Source organism: Nematostella vectensis, chromosome 1 (assembly GCF_932526225.1).
Source record: "Nematostella vectensis chromosome 1, jaNemVect1.1, whole genome shotgun sequence".
NCBI lineage: Eukaryota > Metazoa > Cnidaria > Anthozoa > Actiniaria > Edwardsiidae > Nematostella > Nematostella vectensis.
The window spans coordinates 1,278,990-1,300,065 of NC_064034.1; the positions used below are offsets into that span (position 1 = coordinate 1,278,990).

General features: G+C 40.8%; 3 protein-coding genes across 4 annotated transcripts; 2 read left to right on the plus strand and 1 right to left on the minus strand.

Moving 5' to 3' along the window:
* Positions 1 to 131: 131 nt before the first annotated feature.
* On the plus strand, positions 132 to 14,511 carry LOC5503292. 2 transcript variants are annotated; one of them, XM_048728924.1, is made up of 33 exons: positions 132 to 286; positions 370 to 439; positions 516 to 643; positions 1,271 to 1,427; positions 1,926 to 1,988; positions 2,464 to 2,525; positions 2,606 to 2,683; positions 2,757 to 2,805; positions 3,549 to 3,627; positions 3,770 to 3,863; positions 3,946 to 4,019; positions 4,734 to 4,836; positions 5,039 to 5,127; positions 5,563 to 5,595; positions 5,674 to 5,765; positions 6,102 to 6,190; positions 6,288 to 6,372; positions 6,462 to 6,538; positions 7,004 to 7,071; positions 7,154 to 7,275; positions 8,274 to 8,305; positions 8,378 to 8,444; positions 9,512 to 9,638; positions 10,598 to 10,623; positions 10,695 to 10,729; positions 11,069 to 11,174; positions 11,340 to 11,470; positions 11,658 to 11,715; positions 11,798 to 11,834; positions 12,087 to 12,770; positions 13,187 to 13,251; positions 13,336 to 13,415; positions 14,246 to 14,511. In XM_048728924.1, the coding sequence occupies exons 1-33, from the start codon at positions 269 to 271 to the stop codon at positions 14,264 to 14,266; spliced, it is 3,099 nt and encodes a 1,032-aa protein (XP_048584881.1). In that variant the 5' UTR covers positions 132 to 268; the 3' UTR covers positions 14,267 to 14,511. The 2 variants fall into 2 exon arrangements, 1 of the variants encoding a protein (XP_048584881.1); XR_007311899.1 differs by lacking the exon at positions 14,246 to 14,511 and having other exon boundaries at positions 12,087 to 12,841; positions 13,336 to 13,413.
* Positions 14,512 to 14,596: 85 nt separating this feature from the next.
* On the plus strand, positions 14,597 to 19,305 carry LOC5516291 (ATP synthase mitochondrial F1 complex assembly factor 1). Its single transcript, XM_001636334.3, has 10 exons — positions 14,597 to 14,833; positions 16,392 to 16,503; positions 16,589 to 16,645; positions 16,751 to 16,813; positions 16,899 to 16,949; positions 17,049 to 17,096; positions 17,432 to 17,527; positions 17,874 to 17,940; positions 18,864 to 18,904; positions 19,014 to 19,305. Exons 1-10 carry the CDS (start codon positions 14,619 to 14,621, stop codon positions 19,203 to 19,205), a joined length of 942 nt encoding a protein of 313 aa, XP_001636384.2. The 5' UTR covers positions 14,597 to 14,618; the 3' UTR covers positions 19,206 to 19,305.
* LOC5516293 (Na(+)/H(+) antiporter NhaA) lies at positions 19,276 to 20,974 on the minus strand. Its single transcript, XM_001636372.3, has 2 exons — positions 20,301 to 20,974; positions 19,276 to 19,873 (listed from the first exon to the last, which is right to left on the minus strand). Exons 1-2 carry the CDS (start codon positions 20,713 to 20,715, stop codon positions 19,449 to 19,451), a joined length of 840 nt encoding a protein of 279 aa, XP_001636422.1. The 5' UTR covers positions 20,716 to 20,974; the 3' UTR covers positions 19,276 to 19,448.
* Positions 20,975 to 21,076: the final 102 nt, after the last annotated feature.

The window sequence follows — 21,076 nt, forward strand, 5'->3', positions numbered from 1 at the left end:
AAATCTGTCAAGTGATGAGCCTAAAAAATACAACATAGGATACTTAGGACCGACCATTTGAAATCAGAGGGGAGTTGACGTATTTTCTGACCTTTTATTTCGCGGCCAGTATTTACCCCCCCCCCCCCCCCCCCACTCATGGGTGCTTTTTTTTGGCTCATCTGTCCAACAGGTCAGATTTCAAAGCGCGCCACAAACAAACACAGCAGAAATGACTACCACCAAGAGATTTTCGCAAAACGTCGCTGTCACCTAGACACAACACGCGATGAGGGTTTCTAGCCAGGTAGGATAACATTCTTTGATTTACATCTTCCTGTGATACCGATATTTATTGTTAATTGACTAATTAAGATTATTTATTTGTAGTTGCTACGCTCTCGTGCCGCGAGACCTCTGCACGGAGTTGAATACCTTGATCTTTCACACTCTGATTTAGGTATAATTTTAAAGTCATTGCAATAAAACGTATGTCTATAGTTGGTTCTGATGCTAACTCTCAATTTTCTTTAAAGTTTCAGTCGATAAACTAGAATTATGCCCGAAATTGCAGTGTTTAATCCTACGAGACAACCGGATCGAGGCCGTCCCAGACATAGATTGTTGTCCTCAGTTGTGGAGAATAGATCTCGCCAATAACAGGGTAATTTGCGAATGCTATGTTGATCTATTGATCTCTAGGCTATTTTTTGTGATGCTTTTATTTTGAAAGTGTGCACTGTCGTATTATTTATAATTTATATCTACGATAATCGTTGACTACCGATGTTTTCCTTAGTTTTTGTAAATTGTTTGTAAAACGTCTTACGAGGGAACCCGGTTGTGTTGGAGAAGTTGTTTGCGTTGTCATCGGTGATCTCAGCTTCAGTGAGTTTAACTCTCAAAATTAATCCTTTTTGATATCTCCTGTGAGGCCGGTAGCTTAGGAAAATACTTGATTAAATTGTCTGGTAGTCATTAGCACTTCGTTTTCATCATTGTTCTCCCTTTTGTCTTTCAACTAGTAATTAGAGTAAACGCTTTTTTTGGTTGATATTTCGCGCATAATAAAATAAACGAAACAGAAAACAACAGGATTCCCTTTTGCATAAACACAAAAATATAATTTATTATTCATACAATGAGTTTTTTACTATATCATATTATAATTAAAAATTAATAGGTAGGTGGTTGTGTTAATTTTTTTCAAAAAGATACTTAAGTAATAATATGTATGCAGGAATACAACACAATTATATGACCAAAGTTTTTCTTTTATTATTGTTTAAAGCTTCGCAGTCTGGAAGGCTTGTCAAGGTTTGCAGCGTTTGGATGTCTCATATTGTCTAATAATGAGTTGGAGTGGGATGAGCTGCAGAAGATTCGCCATATTCATATCCTGGACCTTGCGCTCCATGGCAACCCAAAGCTTGAGATGGATGCTTATTGTAAGAACCTGCTGCTTATCAAGCACAAATATCTAGTGGAATATAGTTGGTCATTTACCCTTATTATCTTAGAAGTGGTGTTAAGCACAACCATAATGTAGTGAAAAAAATTTGTGTGTGGAATGTGGAATACATGATAAATCACCAGTGAGAATTTAGGCACTGAACTTGTTGGGACTTTCCTAAAACACATGAATAAACCCTACTTCCAGTGCCTGTGTAACTATTGTCTACCATTATCAGGTGTTCCCATGATTCTCAGGGGAGAGGGGTGCATGCTCATATCATATTTGCAAAGTCTAAAATTTGGGTTTTGCTGACTAAGGGGGAAGAGGTTCATCCACACCTAGCTACTCACTTAATCATTGTCTTTGTTAGACAAACAACCTGTTCCCTCATATTTCTCCTCAAACCTATTTGACAAGGCTTCCATGACCTGTCCACCATTTTGCAGTGAGCAATGCGTAGAGCCAACTTCTCTTATTCTGTTGCTTCCAGACAGAATGCATGTTATTGATAGCTTACCCCTTATTTGGATGCTGGATGGGCGTATCATTACATGTAAGTGAAAATCTTAACCTTCCTAATACATCTTTTACAAATAAGGTGGTTGCACTGAAAATCCATGTGTTGTAACCTGCCATGATTCATGGGTTGTGTATCAGGCAGGTAACCATGATTGGCTGAGGGGGGTGTACAATATCATATGGAAAAGGCATAGCATTTGAATATTCCTTAAAATAAGAAATGGCCCTCTTTTTGGCCGCCAAGGGGGAGTGCAGGCACACCCTGGGCACCCCCTGTGTACGCACCTGTGTATGAATGGCTGAATCATAGTCTTTAAAAGCCATGCAAATGTTTAAAGGCACATAAACAAGAATGCTACAGTTTTTATAACCTGGATTTGTTTTTATTTTTGCCCATGAGGCACTGTGGGTAATCTGACACGTGGATTCTCTGAGTGCAACCTTATTTAAAAGGTGTAAGTTGCAAGTAGACCTCACACCAACCTTACATACTTTGGTTTATTTGACAGCTGCTGAGAGAGCCCAGGTTCGACAGTTTTTCAAGGACTCTGCATATTCAGACAGACCTGTGGTATGTGCTAATGCCATCTTCCAACAAATATGGTGCAAATATAATTAATTATAAATGATCATTTTCGTCTTTTTGCACAGAGACGAAAGTTGCCCAGAAAGCAGTTTGTTCCATCAACAATAAAGAACATTACAGTCACTGGTGTCCATGGTAACAGGGTAAGAAAAGTTGTCATATATAGGGTTATTGAATGATAACTCAGCATTATATAATTACACTTGTTATTTTTAGACTGATCACATGATGAGAAGATTTCCACAAAAGGCAAGTCACAATATAGGTATGTGCTACCTTAGACTGGTAGACAGTGGGACAGGGAGATTGTCAGAAAAAGGAACAAACAGACTGACCGGGCAGGAATATATAGGTATGTGCTACCTTAGACTGGTAGACAGTGGGACAGGGAGATTGTCAGAAAAAGGAACAAACAGACAGACCGGGCAGGAATATATAGGTATGTGCTACCTTAGACTGGTAGACAGTTGGACAGGGAGATTGTCAGAAAAAGGAACAAACAGACAGACCGTGCAGGAATATATAGGTATGTGCTACCTTAGACTGGTAGACAGTGGGACAGGGAGATTGTCAGAAAAAGGAACAGACAGACCGGGCAGGAATATGGTTGCTACCTTTGATTGGTCGACAGTGGGACAGGGAGATTGTCAGAAAAAGGAACAGACAGACAGACCGGGCAGGAATATATAGGTATGTGCTACCTTAGACTGGTAGACAGTGGGACAGGGAGATTGTCAGAAAAAGGAACAAACAGACAGACCAGGCAGGAATATATAGTTATGTGCTACCTTTGATTGGTAGACAGTGGGACAGGGAGATTGTCAGAAAAAGGAACAAACAGACAGACCGGGCAGGAAAGCATACAGTCACCAACAGAACTACAGAGCAGGAAGACAGACAAAGACTCAAATGCATGGATGCATAAATAGGCATTGTTGCTGAGACAATACAAAGGCTTTCATTATTCACAAAACAGAAAGTGATGCTTCTTTTATATTCTTTCCACAGACCTAGACAAAAGGAGGCTGCATTACCTGGGATATAACCTTCAGCAAGATGTTAACCTGGAGATGAAGCACACAACTCGGTATGTACCTGGACAAGACTAGCCACTTACTATGTATTTCTAGCTGACGCTGGATCTTGTGGCTACATATACTCTAGGCTCTCAGAAGCAGCTGGTATTCAAGTCTTGTGTTTGATGTGTTTCATCTGTTCTTTGGTTGCAGGGAGAAATTCAAGTCTTCTGACCTGATAGTTAACTTGATAACTTGTAGGACTGATGACCAAGAGAGATGTAATATGCTCTTGCTTCTACTAGTGGTAGGACTTTCCTTGGATCTCAAGCTATGGAATTTGATCCAAAATTCAATTATCTAATAAACTAATGACTTTTTGACTCTAGGCCTCGTTAGAATTTGCCATCCCCTCTGCAATAGTTCAGCAAACACTAGAAGTTGCAAGACTGAATAAAATAGAGTAAGTCATTTTCATCCATCAGTAAACATGGGGAAATGGACTCATGTGACCATGTCTCCACCCATGATTTCTATCCTGCTTGTTACAGTTAATTTCACAATACTTCTCCGCAGGGGATTGGGAACCAAGTTGGCAACCCAAGTTGGCAACCCAAAGTTCCCAACTTCAATTTTTTTTACCCTTCAAAATGGAAAGAAATTCTTTTATATGGCAAGGGCTAAAAATGCCAACGCATTTTCACGTTCATGCTTAATAATGAATATAGATTTTTGTTCTAGTCACCGCTTTTTGTCTGAAAATGTCAATTTGATTGTTTGGAAGCGGTGCGTGTGTATGTCAAGGTTATTTTTTAGCCCTCAGCATAGGAACCCTTCTCATTTTCTTATTAGATTTGAAATAAAATTTAAATATAACAGTGTAATAGTCTAATTTCTATTACATCATCAATCTCAAATCTATACTTTTCTAACTCATTTTGAACGGCCCAACCTTAAAAAATCGAAGTTGGAACTTAGGTTGTGACCTTGGGAACTTAGGTTGCAAACTTTGGGTTATCAACATGGCAACACAAGTTCCCAACTTCCCGACGAAGTTCTAACCCCCCCCCCCCTGCAGTATTGTGAAATTAACTGTAAGATCATCTCAGGTTTTCAAACACATATAGAGACCTTTGAAGATGAAGATAGAAGATATTTGACTTCTTTTTGTGCCTAGGTCTATTGAGACAATGGACGTATTTATGTTTTCAAGAGAGATAAGGTGCAGGATTGTGTCGCTCCTGTTGGGTGCTGTTAAGATTGAGAGAGACCAGAGTATTGTGAGTATTGGAAGGGTAATTGCAAGAAAAAGTGGTTTACTTTTATTTTGTAATAAGTAAATGGTTTGCAAAAAAAGCAGTAACATTCAACCTAGACAATTATTTTTGCTTCCACTGTGTTACAATGAGAATCTAAAAGTGATTATTGCTAGTTGTAAATGTTTTTTTCATGTTTTTGTTTATTGTTTTCTTGTTATTTTAGGATGGTGGGCTGTATAATCGTCTCTATTTGGGCTTGTATGATCTAGTGTCTGACCTTATTCGGTTGGCTAATGGTGATGACATCACTATGTAAGTAAAAAAATAAATAAAAAAAAATATAGCGTTTATATAGCGCTTATACAAACCATGTTTTAAGCGCTTCACATTTAAAATCCTATTATGTATTAAGAACATCAATTCCTGGAGAATTGAGGAACACAAGCTTCTAGTAAGCTCACATACGTTAAACAAGCCAAATTCAGGGCCGAGAAACAGAAAGATACTGTCCATGTCTGGACCAGGAATAAAACCCATTTCAGCAAAGGTGAGAGGCCCCATACGATTACGCACTAACACAATGGGCCACCCATGATTCTGTGGCTTTGTAGCTATGTATGGTGCAGTTTCTGATATCTCTAAAAAAGAATAACTGGGCTGGCACTATTGAAACAACTTACAGACTTAATAGAGAAACACAGTAATCATTTTTTTGGTATCTGAAACAACATTCTAATTCCCCTACAGATATCAAGCAATGAGGAAGAAATTTGATTCAAGGTAGGTAAATTATGATTGGTTGTTTTATTCTGAATTTTTAAATCTCATGAATAGACATCATACAACCTCCTCTTGTAGAAAAAGTGGCTACCGCAGCCTTCTGGCTTCTGAAGTGGTTCAGCTGTTATGCATTGTTCCATCATTTTTCAACTTTATTGGTAGAGATCCTGGTATGTCATAATGAAGTTTATGTTCACTTTATTTCCATGTACTGTACTATACATTTTGTGAATACTTTCTGTTAGAACTTTTCTTTACTTGCTTGCATCAATTTCTATTTCCATTCACCCTGCCACCGAAATTTACTAAAAAAAGACAACTCAAAACAATAAAACAAACAAACAAATGAACAAAAAACGGTAAATGGTGACATAAAGGGCTTTTGTTAATTGTTTTTATGAAGGAACAAGGCACTTGTTTAAGGACTAGTATGGGTTGTGAGCTATGTAGAAATTATCTAGTCATGATGAAGTAGAAATAAGAAATCATCTTATCCTATCTCCCAGGTATCATGGACCTCTTATCTGTTGGGACCAAAGACACCAATGTTGGTGAACAACTGAAGGCTTTGAGCTGGCAAATACAGTCAGCAGGGGTGAGCAAGCAAACTGTCAGGGAAAATCACTGAGACATTTTAACCAAACTTAAAATTTTGATAGCTCTATAGCTTCTTGATCATGTTTCTTTAATAGGGTGGTATGAACCGAGTTTATCAAGAGATCGGTCAATTCTTGCTCCACAAAACCAAGGAAGCGAACACACAGTCGCTTAATCCTGGTAAGTTCTAGAACCAACTATCAGTTAAGGATTCAGCTAACTATGGATGCATGTATGTTTTTTTTTTAATTTTTTTATTGCATTCTTAGCTAAAACAGAAAAAATGAGCGAATCATTAAACTCACAATACCTTTCGTATTGTGTTGAGCCAAGCTACATCATAACGGTAAATACAGTGCACAATCACAATGTAACTATGTGACTCAATGCCTCCTCCTCCGCCCCACTACATCTTCCCTTCCTTTACCTCGCCCCTCTACATCTTCCCTCCCTTTACCTCGTCCCTCTACATATTCAATGTATGCATTTCCCCTCTTCGTCTTCCCTCCCTCTCTGCCTTCCTTCCCTCCTTTTACATCTTCCTTTCCCCACTAAGCCCTCTTTGATTCCCTGATGTTCTTATCACATTACTTATGATCAGAGAGGAACCGAGAGGTGGTGCAGTATCAGGGTGATACTGATACTGATACCCTTACTTTGCCACACACTGCCACACCGAGAGGTGGTGCAGTATCAGGGTGATACTGATACTGATACCCTTGCTTTGCCACACACTGCCAGAAGCAAGAGAAGTTGTATACTACCATCGTGACATCTATGTACTGTAGCATTAATTTCACGTTTTCAACAGTCAAAGCGTCTGGTCCAGGTCCCTGACAGACCTCACTCTTCTGCAATGACAACAGGAAATGCAACCAGGTAATGATTTCTATCTGCAAAATAAGCAGTGATTTTTTTAGGGTTTTCTTTAGCTAATTTTTCATTAAATTGTGATGTGCAGAGGCAGCGATGATGCTGTAACAGCGCCACGCACCCGGGCACGTGCTGGCACCGCCCTTGGAGTCAGGACCAAGCGATCCGTGCGCATGCGCAGCCGCGCCAAGACTGCCACCAGGAGGCCAGGTCACTTTGCTAGTTTTTTTTAAATTTCATATTCCTGAATACGACCAGAGGAAAATTCTGGCTTCTAAACGTCACATTTACTTCAAAATTGCATATTCAACACATTGCTATAACCCAAGCCCTCAATAACTGAATAATTTCCCTAAATTTGAGTAATTTATATTTGTATTTTTCTTCAAGTATATTTTTACACACGATAACTCGAATTCCCAAACCTGAACTATTTTTTTATTAGATTTTACTAAAAGCGTAGGTCATACTATCGGCAGGGAGGATACAGAAACAAAGGTGTGCAAAGCCTCGCCTTTACTGTAGATTTCCTTCAAATTTTAAAAAATACTGGAGGAGGTGAGGTATGAGCCTTCCCGGCCCCTCCCTTTGTTACATTCCCCCTATACATCATGCTTTATATGTCTTGGTGTATAGAAAAACATTCCCCTGATGATTGGGCAACCTCGAAACAGGCTTGTAGGGATGAAACAGTAGTTTTCATGTTTTTCCTATACATCAAGATATATGGGATTCCTTGTTCTTCCGTATTTATTTCTTGTTATCTCTAAGCCAAATATCTGAAAATAGGTGGGGCCCAAGCCTGCTCGGCCCACCCCTAGATCCGCCCCTGTCCCGCTCTACACCTGTGTATCGAGCACTGTTCTATGGACGCCTACGCTCACACATTATCATGCTTTATATACCTATTCCACAAAAGGTTGTCAGTGCAAACGGTGAATGGTAAATGGCTTATGGGTACTAATTATTCGTAAAATTAAAGGTGTTAAATATAGTCCAGCAATGTCAGAGCCAAGCATTGGTCACCTTTAATGGATAATTGTTTTGATTTATCCATATTCTTAGGGACGCATGGTTACTTTCGGTCGTAGATCTGCCATTTCACAATCGCCATTTGCACTGACAACCTTTATTGAAATAAGTGTATACATGTCATATATCAAGGTCTTTTGTACGTGTGTTTAATCGGATCTGCCGGTTTTTTGTAGCCCTGAGTGACCGAGTGGAAATAGGCCACCAGGTAAGCTAAGATTGTTATCCAGTATTTGCTTGATTTTTCTCTAAATATTGAGCGTTTTTTTCCTTTTTCCAGACATATGGTAGGCTGGTCGCTCTTCCTGAAACCCATGTTGGACTGGTACAACTCGACAGCTTGGCAGGTACAGTAATACAGCTCGCCAAAAAAAACTCGTACAGCTCGACAATACAACTCGTTCAGCTCGACAATACAACTCGTACAACTTGACTTGGCAGGTAATACTGCTCGACAATACAACTCGTACAGCTCGACAATACAACTCGTACAACTTGACTTGGCAGGTAATACTGCTCGACAATACAACTCGTACAGCTCGACAATACAACTCGTACAGCTCGACAATACAACTCGTACAGCTCGACAATACAACTCGTACAACTTGACTTGGCAGGTAATACTGCTCGACAATACAACTCGTACAACTTGACTTGGCAGGTAATACTGCTCGACAATACAACTCGTACAGCTCTACAATACAACTCGTACAACTTGACTTGGCAGGTAATACTGCTCGACAATACAACTCGTACAACTTGACTTGGCAGGTGATACTGCTCGACAATACAACTCGTACAACTCGACTTGCGGTAACTCATCGGTGATATCACAGCAACACGCCAGAAGTACCATAGCAACACACATACAGTACAATCATAACGGTGACATACAGCCCGGAAACGCATTGGCAATGCCGTAGCAACACACAAGCAACATCTCGGCTACACACATACAGTACAACATAACGGTGACATACAGGCGATAGACCGGCAACACACCAGCAATACCATAGCAACATCTCGGCAACACACACAGTACTACCCAGCGGTGACGTACAGGCAATAGTCTGGCAATGCATTGACAATGCTATAGCAACACACAAAAAGCAACATTTCAGCAACGAATTGGCAATGTCGTAGCAACACACAAGAAGCAACATCTCGGCAACGCATTGGCAATGCTGTAGGTTGATAATTATCGCGGCAACAAAATGCCAACGTTATGTGTAACTGCGAGACATAGGCACTTTTTTATTGAAGGGCACGTGCAATATTACTAAGTTTTGGCGGAAATACAGCAACAATAAAATACACACCACATGTTATCATAACGGCTAAACCGTGCTTCACGTTTTTTTACAACGTTTCCAGCAAGTACCGATACTCATTTTGTTGCCGTTGTTTCTTCAAGCCCCACGTTTCCAGCAAGCAGACGTTAACCTCAAAGGTGATAATCTTGAAGGGCAATTCCATTACGTGAACTTCAAGAACATGGAGTGGGACGCGAAGATGGGTCGATGGAAAAGATCTAAGGAATTGTGAGCATACAGTATACCTTACAATATGATTCTAAGGAATTGTGAGCATACAGTATACCTTACAATATGATTCTAAGGAATTGTGAGCATACAGTATACCTTACAATATGATTCTAAGGAATTGTGAGCATACAGTATACCTTACAATATGATTCTAAGGAATTGTGAGCATACAGTATACCTTACAATATGATTCTAAGGGATTGTGAGCATACAGTATACCTTACAATATGATTCTAAGGAATTGTGAGCATACAGTATACCTTACAATATGATTCTAAGGGATTGTGAGCATACAGTATACCTTACAATATGATTCTAAGGAATTGTGAGCATACAGTATACCTTACAATATGATTCTAGGGAATTGTGAGCATACAGTATACCTTACAATATGATTCTAAGGAATTGTGAGCATACAGTATACCTTACAATATTATTCTAAGGAATTGTGAGCATACAGTATACCTTACAATATTATTCTAAGGAATTGTGAGCATACAGTATACCTTACAATATGATTCTAAGGAATTGTGAGCATACAGTATACCTTACAATATGATTCTAAGGAATTGTGAGCATACAGTATACCTTACAATATGATTCTAAGGAATTGTGAGCATACAGTATACCTTACAATATGATTCTAAGGAATTGTGAGCATACAGTATACCTTGCAATATGATTCTAAGGAATTGTTTTTACCTGTGCCTCACCACTGGGTTCCATTCCCGGTTTCGACTTCGCCTTTGTTTGGGAATTTATCGTACGCTTTGTTCCGTGGTCAGACATGAGTCGTATTGACAGCTGTCTGAGGCGCCTTCTATGCCTTTAACAAGACCACGTTGTGTCTGCGCACTCTCGTACCATTCCAGAGGCAGTAATAGTGATTGGCAAATTTATTTATTTGTTTGAAATCCGAGCTTATGTTCGTGTGTGTATTTTTTCTTTCTTTGTAGCTATGACTACCAGGCATACAGCTTGGGTAAGTGATACCTGCTGGAGGTTTTGTATTCCTGTAATTTCGTGCTAATTTTTGCCTATTATAATCACCAGGCGATCGCCGCGCAAGCACCAGTAGCGAGTCCGAGGTAAAAACCTTATTTCAATCCTTACCTCAACGGCTTTTGCAGCGAGTGTTTCCGTGTGTTTTTCAGCAAAAAAAATTGAACTCGCGAAAAAAAGAGGGGTGAGGGAGCTTAAAGCGGGCAGCAGGACAAGAGGAGAGGACACGAGAAAGTTTTCGCTCCTCCTCTCCTTAGCTCGCCCCACTGACAAACGGTTTTTTTTCTCTTTTAAACGGCTTCGCATCTTTCATGCCGTTGACTGTTTGGGTGCAGGGGGTTGGAGAAGTTTAATCGATGGACGTGATGATTTTGGATCTTATTCATTGTAAAAAAAGTACTTAGACCCCTTGTTGTTTTGGATAGGTGCGTTTTCTCTCGGAGGCATTGCAGAAAAGTCTGCAACTGCAGGCCAGGGTCCCTCCTGCACCGATAGCCCGCGAGCCCTCGCCAGCCAACAGCAAACCACAAGGTCTGTGTACCACAGCAGCAGCTTGGTGGAACCAATTTTGCCTTTTTGCGAGCTCCAGATCCACCATGTTGCCCATGACGAGCGGATGGCTAGACCTTCTGAAAAAGCCTTACCCAGAAATCAATGCATTTTTACCCTTGTTATTTCTCTTCTTATAAACTGCAGGTCGGACCTTAATCAATAATCACGTGCGCTCTATAGTCCGTGAGTGTCTCAAAGAGGCGGAGCTACAGTGGCCTGAGTCCGACTTGCGGGAAGAAACGCCCGAGAGGGCATGGGAAGAGCCAGAGCGAACGGTACGCGCCATTCAATTTTTCATGTTGTTATCATGGTAACCAGACCCTTCGAGACCTGGCTGAACGGGATCTTGTAAGGAGCACAAATAAAAGATATCAATTTGTTAAAAAGTTATAGCCGATGGTTATAGTCTCCTGTCTGTAGGCGTTATAATTGATTGTGAAATTGTTGGGATTTTGGTTGCAGGAGACGCCTGGAGTGCAGTCAGAAGTCACTGCAAACCTCGACTGGGAATCTTTCACAGGTAACGCTGAACGCCGGCATTAATAACTTACTCAGCTCTTAACTATTACTATGACATCATTCCTGGACTTGTTTTATTGCAGCTTCCAGAGATGCGGAAGAGGACCATATTGAACAAAGGTATGAATAACGTCTTTTCTATCCTTTTGCACCGTATATGATTCATACGGATAATCCCCTGAAAATAAGTAGCAAGTTTAACTTGGTTATAAAAAAAGTATATAATTGAGATTGGCTGATTCCCCAGACAATAAAGAGAAAAAGTACATTTTTTTCCTTTGTTCACTATCCTCATATCAATCTCAGATCCTTTTCGTATAACATATATTCTTAGTATTTATAATTTTTTGTCGTCTTATGCTGATCTATTAGCGAAGACGTCGAGGAGGAATATGGCGCCACGCACGCGTCTCCCTACCTTGAATCCACCTGGGAGTGGAGCGTGCAACCACACAGTCCTCCTACGGACCCGAACAATGACCAGACTTCCCCATCGCCCGAACTTGGGTACTGCCCAGACAACACTCAAGGCTTGCTCGAACCTGGCTTCTACGAGAACACCCAAGATCACGGATCACGGAGCGATATCCATTTGCCGCCCTCTCTATACGAGCCAGCGCTGCTCATATCCAGTCATATGGACTTGAACGGGAATGAGTTTGGTGTCCACAAGAGCGGGTCGTACCCCTATGTGTCACGCCCCGCGTCTAGGGGTGACGGGGTAGAGCTCGAGGAAATGGTGACGATGACGGAGAATGCGAGGCTGGACGCGTGGAGGTCATCAGAGGCCATGAAAATAGCTTCAAGTAGTGGCGTCCCGTCAAGGGTGGGGAGCGCAACCTCTAGAGCCAGACAACAGCCACCACCCCCTCCCCCTCAGAGGCCGGCATCACCCTCGCACTCAGGACCCGTGCCTGTAAAAACCGCTGACCGCTGGCTAGCGAGGGGCAAGAATGTAAACGCTATGAGCTTGAGACGTGTCGAGAAGCCGCTGCCTGGTTGGATGGAAGGATTGCAGGCACATAGGAGGAGACCTCAATCCTCGCCATCTGTAAGGTGCATAACAAGACCCGGTTACCATAACAACCACTAACCAAGGGTTAAACCCGGTCCTCGCCATCTGTTAGGTGCGTAACGTTACCATAACAACCCTTAGCCAAGGGTTAAACCCTACTCGCCATCTGTAAGGAGCGTAACAAGACGCGGTTACCATAACAACAACTAACCAAGGGTGAAACCGGGTCCACGCCATCTGTTAAGTGGGTAACAAGACGCGGTTACCAGAACAATCACTAGCCAAGGGTTGTGCTATCCTTCCTAAGCATGGGTTTGACAAAAGACCAGCACGTGATTACTGTCGCTTGCAATTTGTTGAGTTAATAGGAACTCGTGGTTATGCTCCCGGGAAATTCTTTATTCCTGTATATGCAGAGTCACTTTTTACAAGCTCACATTGTTATTTTCTTCCACAGGCGTCCCATGAGCTCCGTCAGCACCCGCTCAGGAATGTCCTCCCACGATCCCGGTAACCCAGGAGGTGAGTACAGTCCCTCTCCGTCACGGTGGTGTAAATGATAAAGATGTCCAATTATTGATATCCCTGCTTCCTATCTCTCGACAGTTCGACGAGCGCGAGGCGCTGCTGCAGTGTATGTCTCTGGACGCTCGCCACCCACGTACACACGCATCCAGTCGGCTAGGGTATGTATATACACGCGCGTCACCCGCGTACACACGCATCCAGTCGGCTAGGGTATGTATATACACGCGCGTCACCCACGTACACACGCATCCAGTCGGCTAGGGTATGTATGTACACGCGCGCCACCCACGTACACACGCATCCTGTCGGCTAGGGTATGTACATACACGCGCGCCACCCGCGTACACACGCATTCAGTCGGCTAGGGTATGTACATACACAAGCGCCACCCATGTACACACGCATCCAGTCGGCTAGGGTATGTATATACACGCGCGCCACCCACTCACAAACGCATCCAGTCGGCTAGGGTATGTATATACACGCGCGCCACCCACGTACACACGCATCCAGTCGGCTAGGGTATGTATGTACACGCGTGCCACCCACGTACACACGCATCCAGTCGGCTAGGGTATGTATATACACGCGCGCCACCCATGTACACACGCATCCAGTCTGCTAGGGTATGTATGTACACGCGTGCCACCCACGTACACACGCATCCAGTCGGCTAGGGTATGTATATACACGCGCGCCACCCACGTACACACGCATCCAGTCGGCTAGGGTATGTATATACACGCGCGCCACCCACGTACACACGCATCCAGTCGGCTAGGGTATGTATATACACGCGCGCCACCCATGTACACACGCATCCAGTCGGCTAGGGTATGTATGTACACGCGTGCCACCCACGTACACACGCATCCAGTCGGCTAGGGTATGTATATACACGCGCGCCACCCGCGTAACACGCATGATGTTATATGAGCTTATTTGAAATGAGCCTTCTCTTTCCTCACACTTCTTCTGTTATTTTCAGGTCACATTACGTCGGCGATGATGACTTTTTCAAATTTGCCGTTTTATTAGCTAAACTTTTAGTGTATAAAGAATATAACAAAGACAATCCTCAACAATCCGGACCTTACGTGTATAAAGAATATATTTATTATTCATTTTTAGATACTTATAACTAAAATATGTAAATATTCTCATACTACGTCTAAATTGAAAAAAAAAATTGTATGAAAGAGTGAATTGTCGTTTCAAATGCGACTTTTATGATTAAAAATTATTTGAATCTAAGCCTTCTCTTCTGATCTCTTCTATCTTTTTTCGAATGCCCACCCAAGACCCACACCATGTGGGAGTCCTGTGTTACTTTAGCTGCGCGGGGCCTGTAAATCGACAAGATGGCGGCTTCGTGGTGGTCTTTTTGTCAAAGTCGAGTTTTGCGCATTTCTTTGCAAAAATCAAGCGCCTCTCTTACACCCAAAGTTATCCGTGCATGGACTCGACCTGTCTGCACCTCGTCCTCGCTTTATAGAGAGGACACACAGCTAGAAGACAACCCATACTATGAAAAGTATGCCGACAAAATCAAAGCAGCACAGGAGTTGCTACAAAAGTAAGGACATGATGTGCTAATAAAGCAACTGAGAACATGATGTGTTGATAGAGCAACTAAGAACACGTGTTCATAGAGCAACTAAGAACGTGATGTGTTGATAGAGCAACTAAGAACGTGATGTGTTGATAGAACAACTAAGAACGTGATGTGTTGAAAGAACAACTAAGAACATGATGTGTTGATAGAGCAACTAAGAACGTGATGTGTTGATAGAGCAACTAAGAACGTGATGTGTTCATAGAGCAACTAAGAACGTGATGTGTTGATAGAACAACTAAGAACATGATGTGTTGATAGAGCAACTAAGAACGTGATGTGTTGATAGAACAACTAAGAACGTGATGTGTTGATAGAGCAACTAAGAACGTGATGTGTTCATAGAGCAACTAAGAACGTGATGTGTTGATAGAGCAACTAAGAACGTGATGTGTTCATAGAGCAACTAAGAACGTGATGTGTTGATAGAACAACTAAGAACATGATGTGTTGATAGAGCAACTAAGAACGTGATGTGTTGATAGAACAACTAAGAACGTGATGTGTTGAAAGAACAACTAAGAACATGATGTGTTGATAGAGCAACTAAGAACGTGATGTGTTCATAGAGCAACTAAGAACGTGATGTGTTGATAGAGCAACTAAGAACGTGATGTGTTGATAGAACAACTAAGAACATGATGTGTTGATAGAGCAACTAAGAACGTGATGTGTTCATAGAGCAACTAAGAACGTGATGTGTTGATAGAACAACTAAGAACGTGATGTGTTGATAGAGCAACTAAGAACGTGATGTGTTGATAGAACAACTAATCCACATGATTTGTTGATAGAGCAACTAAGAACATTATGTGTTCATAGAGCAACTAAGAAAGTGATGTGTTGATAGAACAACTGAGAACATGTGTTCATAGAGCAACTTAGGACATGATTTGTTCATACAGCAACTAAGAACATGATGTTATTTAGCAACTAAGAACATGATGTGTTGATATAGCAACTACAGTATCTAATTTCCACAAAAGCACAAAATGTGGTAGGTTTTCAATTTCTGCATTATCCCTCCATCATTTGAGTGATTGATTTACAGTAACTACACCATGGTAGATATATGTCAATAGCCCTTACTGTATTGACCAAGTGCATGGGCCGTCTAGGTGTATGGGGATAATTTGTGCATCATTTAATGGCCCAAGAGCCAAGGCATTATACTCTTTGTCTTGTGCTTAAGGAACATGATCTGTCTCCCTATGAGATGTCCAATTATGAGAAAAAGGTGCATTAGACACAGATCACATGACTTTTTGGGTTGCAAACTCCCACATGCTCAGGATATTAGTGGCAAAATAACAACAGCAAAAGTATCTTATTTAGCACTAAGTATAAACTAGAAAGTTTCTCTGTCAAAAAAGGCTTATTTTAATTTAAATATCTTATTTTTATGTTGTTCTCTTCTGGTGTGTGTTTGTTTTGGCTTGAATTTGCCAATCAAAAAGTCTCATGATCAGCTAGAGTAATCTATGCATATTTTACAACCTAAATATTTTGTCACTTTAAGACAAGAGGACACAAGAAGTTTTGAAGATAAATTTAAAGTTGACAAAAGAGTAGTGGAAGAGACAAAGAAATTTAAGCAGAAGGTGGAGAAGAGTAAGCAAAAGGCTAAAAAGGTATAAATATTATTTTTTTTATATATATATTATTATTTTTGTTTTATGAACCATTTGTCCAAATCCATAATTATATGACTTGCAGACAATGACAATCAACACACTCTCTGAAAGTGGAGAAAAATCTAAATATGGTGAAAAGGTAGACATATTCATTGATATTAAATTGTCGCTATATGGTCATGATGATGATTTGCAAGCAGTCTTGATCTATTTCCTTTGATACACTCTTTTTGCAATTTATTAGACTTTGGATTCTGTACTTCGAATGGAACTTATTTCAGAACTAAGCGGTGAGGAAATAGGAAAGGTAAGTTTGAGTTTGATCCAATTACCAAGATAACTTATTATATGGTATGTAGAAGATTGTCTGACAAATTACATTTGTTTATTAGTTATGGAGGGAATTCCATAAGGATAAAGACTGCATCAGTGCTGTTATCCCTGTGAGTAAATATCAGTATTCAATAGTATCTATATCATTCACGTTTTCTGGATTTACATAACTAGTATTCCATTATTTATTTGATTTCTTTTTATTCTAGGCAAATGTCTACAAAACAATTGAAGAAAGATCAACCAAATATCCACTGGTGCGATCCTGTTTGTTTACTGTAATTTTTCTTAGATTAGATATCCCAGTCAACCCTACACACAGGCATTCCATTTAGCTATCCCTTTGGATCCCCTGTGCATGCTTGTTACCCTTTGAATCTTTTCTTGTTATTTCTCATGGTAAAGTTCACAAAATGGTTATAATAAAGATGCATGTTTGTTTATTATGTGTCATCACCTACCCTGTATTGGTTTTCCCCAGTTAGCTGTGGTCTACCACAGGTAACCCAAGGGGAAGACTACATCACAAGGCTGCTAACTTTGCTACTTTATTTTGTATTATCACTTTCTTTCAATGCTTTGTTTTGCTTAGTTCATCTACCCATTACCGAGAGAAAGTGGCTATGAGTTCATATACTCAGAGTTCTCAGGGAAACACTGCTATTTGACATCACTGATAAACTTTCAGGTACTGATTGTACTAGAAAATGTTGCTTGCACTCATTTATTTACTTTAAAAATGTTAATTAACCACTGCTTTGTCGTGCACACTTGAAATACAACCACCTATTCATCCAAAGTCTGATACTAGCCCCAGTGTCAGACCCTTTTATTGTTTCCTATGAAGTATACAAACAAAATCACCTAATACTCAGGCTAGTCTGATACTTAAGCAACAATTTGCTTGCAAGTACTGTATTCTACAAATGCATGCCCTATGTGACTTGGTATCCTGTGAGAGTTTGAAATGTTGGCATTTATGGCCTTCAAAATTCATAACTAAATTACAGCATATATATTTTTTTCAAATTTAGACAATGGCAGAGAATGCACCATGGTTTCTGGCTGTTACCCATTTCACAGAGCTCCAAGATACAAAAGGTATCATTACTCCAAGTAGCCAGGGGTAGCTGTGGTACATTTAACCATGTGCAGTAGCCATACACAGGGGTAACTGTGGTACAGGTAACCATGTGCAGTAGCCATACACAAGGGTAGCTGTGGTACATGTAACCATGTGCAGTAGCCATACACAGGGGTAACTGTGGTACAGGTAACCATGTGCAGTAGCCATACACAGGGGTAACTGTGGTACATGTAACCATGTGCAGTAGCCATACACAGGGGCAGCTGTGGTACATGTAACCATGTGCAGTAACCATACACAGGGGTAACTGTGGTACATGTAACCATGTGCAGTAGCCATACACAGGGGTAACTGTGGTACAGGTAACCATGTGCAGTAGCCATACACAGGGGTAACTGTGGTACAGGTAACCATGTGCAGTAGCCATACACAGGGGTAACTGTGGTACATGTAACCATGTGCAGTAGCCATACACAGGGGTAAATGTGGTACAGGTAACCATGTGCAGTAGCCATACTCAGGGGTAGCTGTGGTACATGTAACCATGTGCAGTAGCCATACACAGGGGCAGCTGTGGTACAGGTAATCATGTGCAGTATTCATATGAAGTTCAGGCAGTCTAACAGCATCACAATATTTTAATATTTTTTAAAAACACAGAGCATTGACTCTGAACCACAATTTTTGGTTGAAGAATGGGCTGACTCCTATATACTGCAGGGGATTCTAGTGTAAGCTTTAGGATACTTGGATGTTAAATTACAGTATGTCTTGGCAATGTGTTTTTTGCAACCCACTACTAAAACATTTTGTGTGTTTGTATGTTTTGAGGGTGGAGGGGGGGAATAAATACTGTTATTGTGATGGCGAAGGGGAAACTTTTGGTTAATTTGGCTATGACCTTTTTTTTTTAATCTTATGACCTTTCTTTTTTTAGGAGTTGTGCTGATGGTGGGAGAAGTTGACACAAATCACTTGGTGGGTTTAACAAAACCAACAAATACACAATTGGTTATTCATGCTTTCATTGTATTATTTTAACAAGTCTTTTTCTGTTTATCTATTTTCTTTTGATTGTTTTCTTTAGAGTGTTGTTGATGCCCAATGGCTGGCCTACCAGATCCAGATGTATTACGCTTCAGACAGTGCTGAAAGAGAATCCTTACTTCATACCTTTAACATTGAACCAAACAAGTTTGACCACATGTCTGTTGTCGAACAGCTGAACAATGAGATTGCTTCTGGTGCGATCACTGCTGATTCCCAACTGAAGAAGTAGCTATGTGCACTTGGGGAATTGACTTTAGCTCTTAAACTCTTTCTTACCGTTACACCAAATATACAGCATATTTGTGGAAATAAAGACTTTTATTAATGTATTTTAATGTGTACTTTGTACTGTAAACTAGATAATTCTTTCCAGATTTGCTACACAGGGATATTAACGAACTACACTTTTATTGTTAGCCATTTAGACTGTCATAACACGAATATGTTCAGAAGTTTTGCCAAGAATATTATTTTAAAAGCCAATCTTTTCTCTTTGCCCTCTAATAGCTAGTGAGTCTAGTGCCTCGTCAACATTGATTGATGCCTCCATACCAAATCTTTTATTCATCATGCGAGTGAAAAAATCTTGTGGCAGATCACACCTCTCAAACACAACATCTTCCCCAAATCGCTTTTTGCAGAGACTTTTTAGGTCTGTTGTAATAGCATCAACTAAACCAATTCTTACTGCTTCTTTTCCAAGAAATATATCTCCTGAAAATACTGTTTTGCTGGTTGTGTCTAGCTTTGTGCGTCGTTCTTTTACTAAGTCTATGAAGTTGTTGTGGACTTCTGCAAGTATTTTCTTCACCCATTCTACATCTTCTGGTTTTAAAGGCTCCATTGGGTTCATTCTAACCTTGTGTTCACCCATGACCACTGGGCGGTATTCTAGTCCTGTTAAATAAGAAACATGAACTCCAACTGAGACGTAACAACTAAAACGTAATAGCTTTATTAGACTAGGTAGGGGTTGGGGGTAATAGCTTTATTAGACTAGGTAGGGGTTGGGGGTAATAGCTTTATTAGACTAGGTAGGGGTTGGGGGTAATAGCTTTATTAGACTAGGTAGGGGTAGGGCACCCCCTGGTGTATAAAGATATGTTAGATTTGCCATCAAGATATCTGGTAAATTTCAAAGTTATTTCAAAGCAGGTGTGTCCTTTTTTTTTGTAAAAGTTGAGTTTTAAATTCCTTATATGCCCAAGAGTTTATCTGTTTATGGTACATTTCTAAGGGTCACCTAAACCGCCACTCCACCCAAACCTAGGGGTTAGGATACATTCAACTGGGGTTCACCCCCTCACTAAACACTACGACTAACCCAGTTTTTTCATCGCCTCCACCACACCAACGTTCGAGCTCACTGCTCCAATAGACCCCACAGCAGAGTTTGGATCTACGAAAATCTCATCGCCTGCCAGGGAGAGCCAGTACCCTCCAGATAAAGCGTGATCCTCCACAAAAGACAGCACGGGGATCTTCTTGTCATTCGCTTGCTCTCTAATGCGAGTATAGATCAAGTTGCTTTGGACGGGGGAGCCCCCCGTGCTATTTATCTCCAGGCACACAGCTTTGGGAGCTACTTTCTTTACTTCGAATGCCCTGTCGATGGCTTTCTCGACACGACGTAGGCTCAGAGCGCGATGGTTTGAGCTTGATGCATTGATGATTCCTTGCAGACGGATAATTCGGACGACGTTTTTATGCGTCCTCCAAGGGACCCAAGATCGACTCATGATTCCAAGTTCGTCTAGATTTGCACTCGGTCGTATAGCAGATGTGTAGCTGAAGACAAAAGCGAGATGTCGGTTTTATAGCGTCGGTTTACTTGTCCTCATGCAATATGCACTCAAGTTTACAGACAAACTTTGCGTTGTAATGGTCTATTTCTAGACTGCCCACGTGACACAAAATTTTTTACACTACTTCCTTTAAAAAAGCAGCTTTAACATTCTTACACACCCTCACACAAAAAAGGACGGAGAACAAAATAATCCAATAACTAAATCAAAACATTTTTTTCAGAAATATCCTTTTTGGAAACAGACTTATGAGCAGGCGTCCCTTGGTCAGGTAATACGGTTAGAGGTCTGGGCT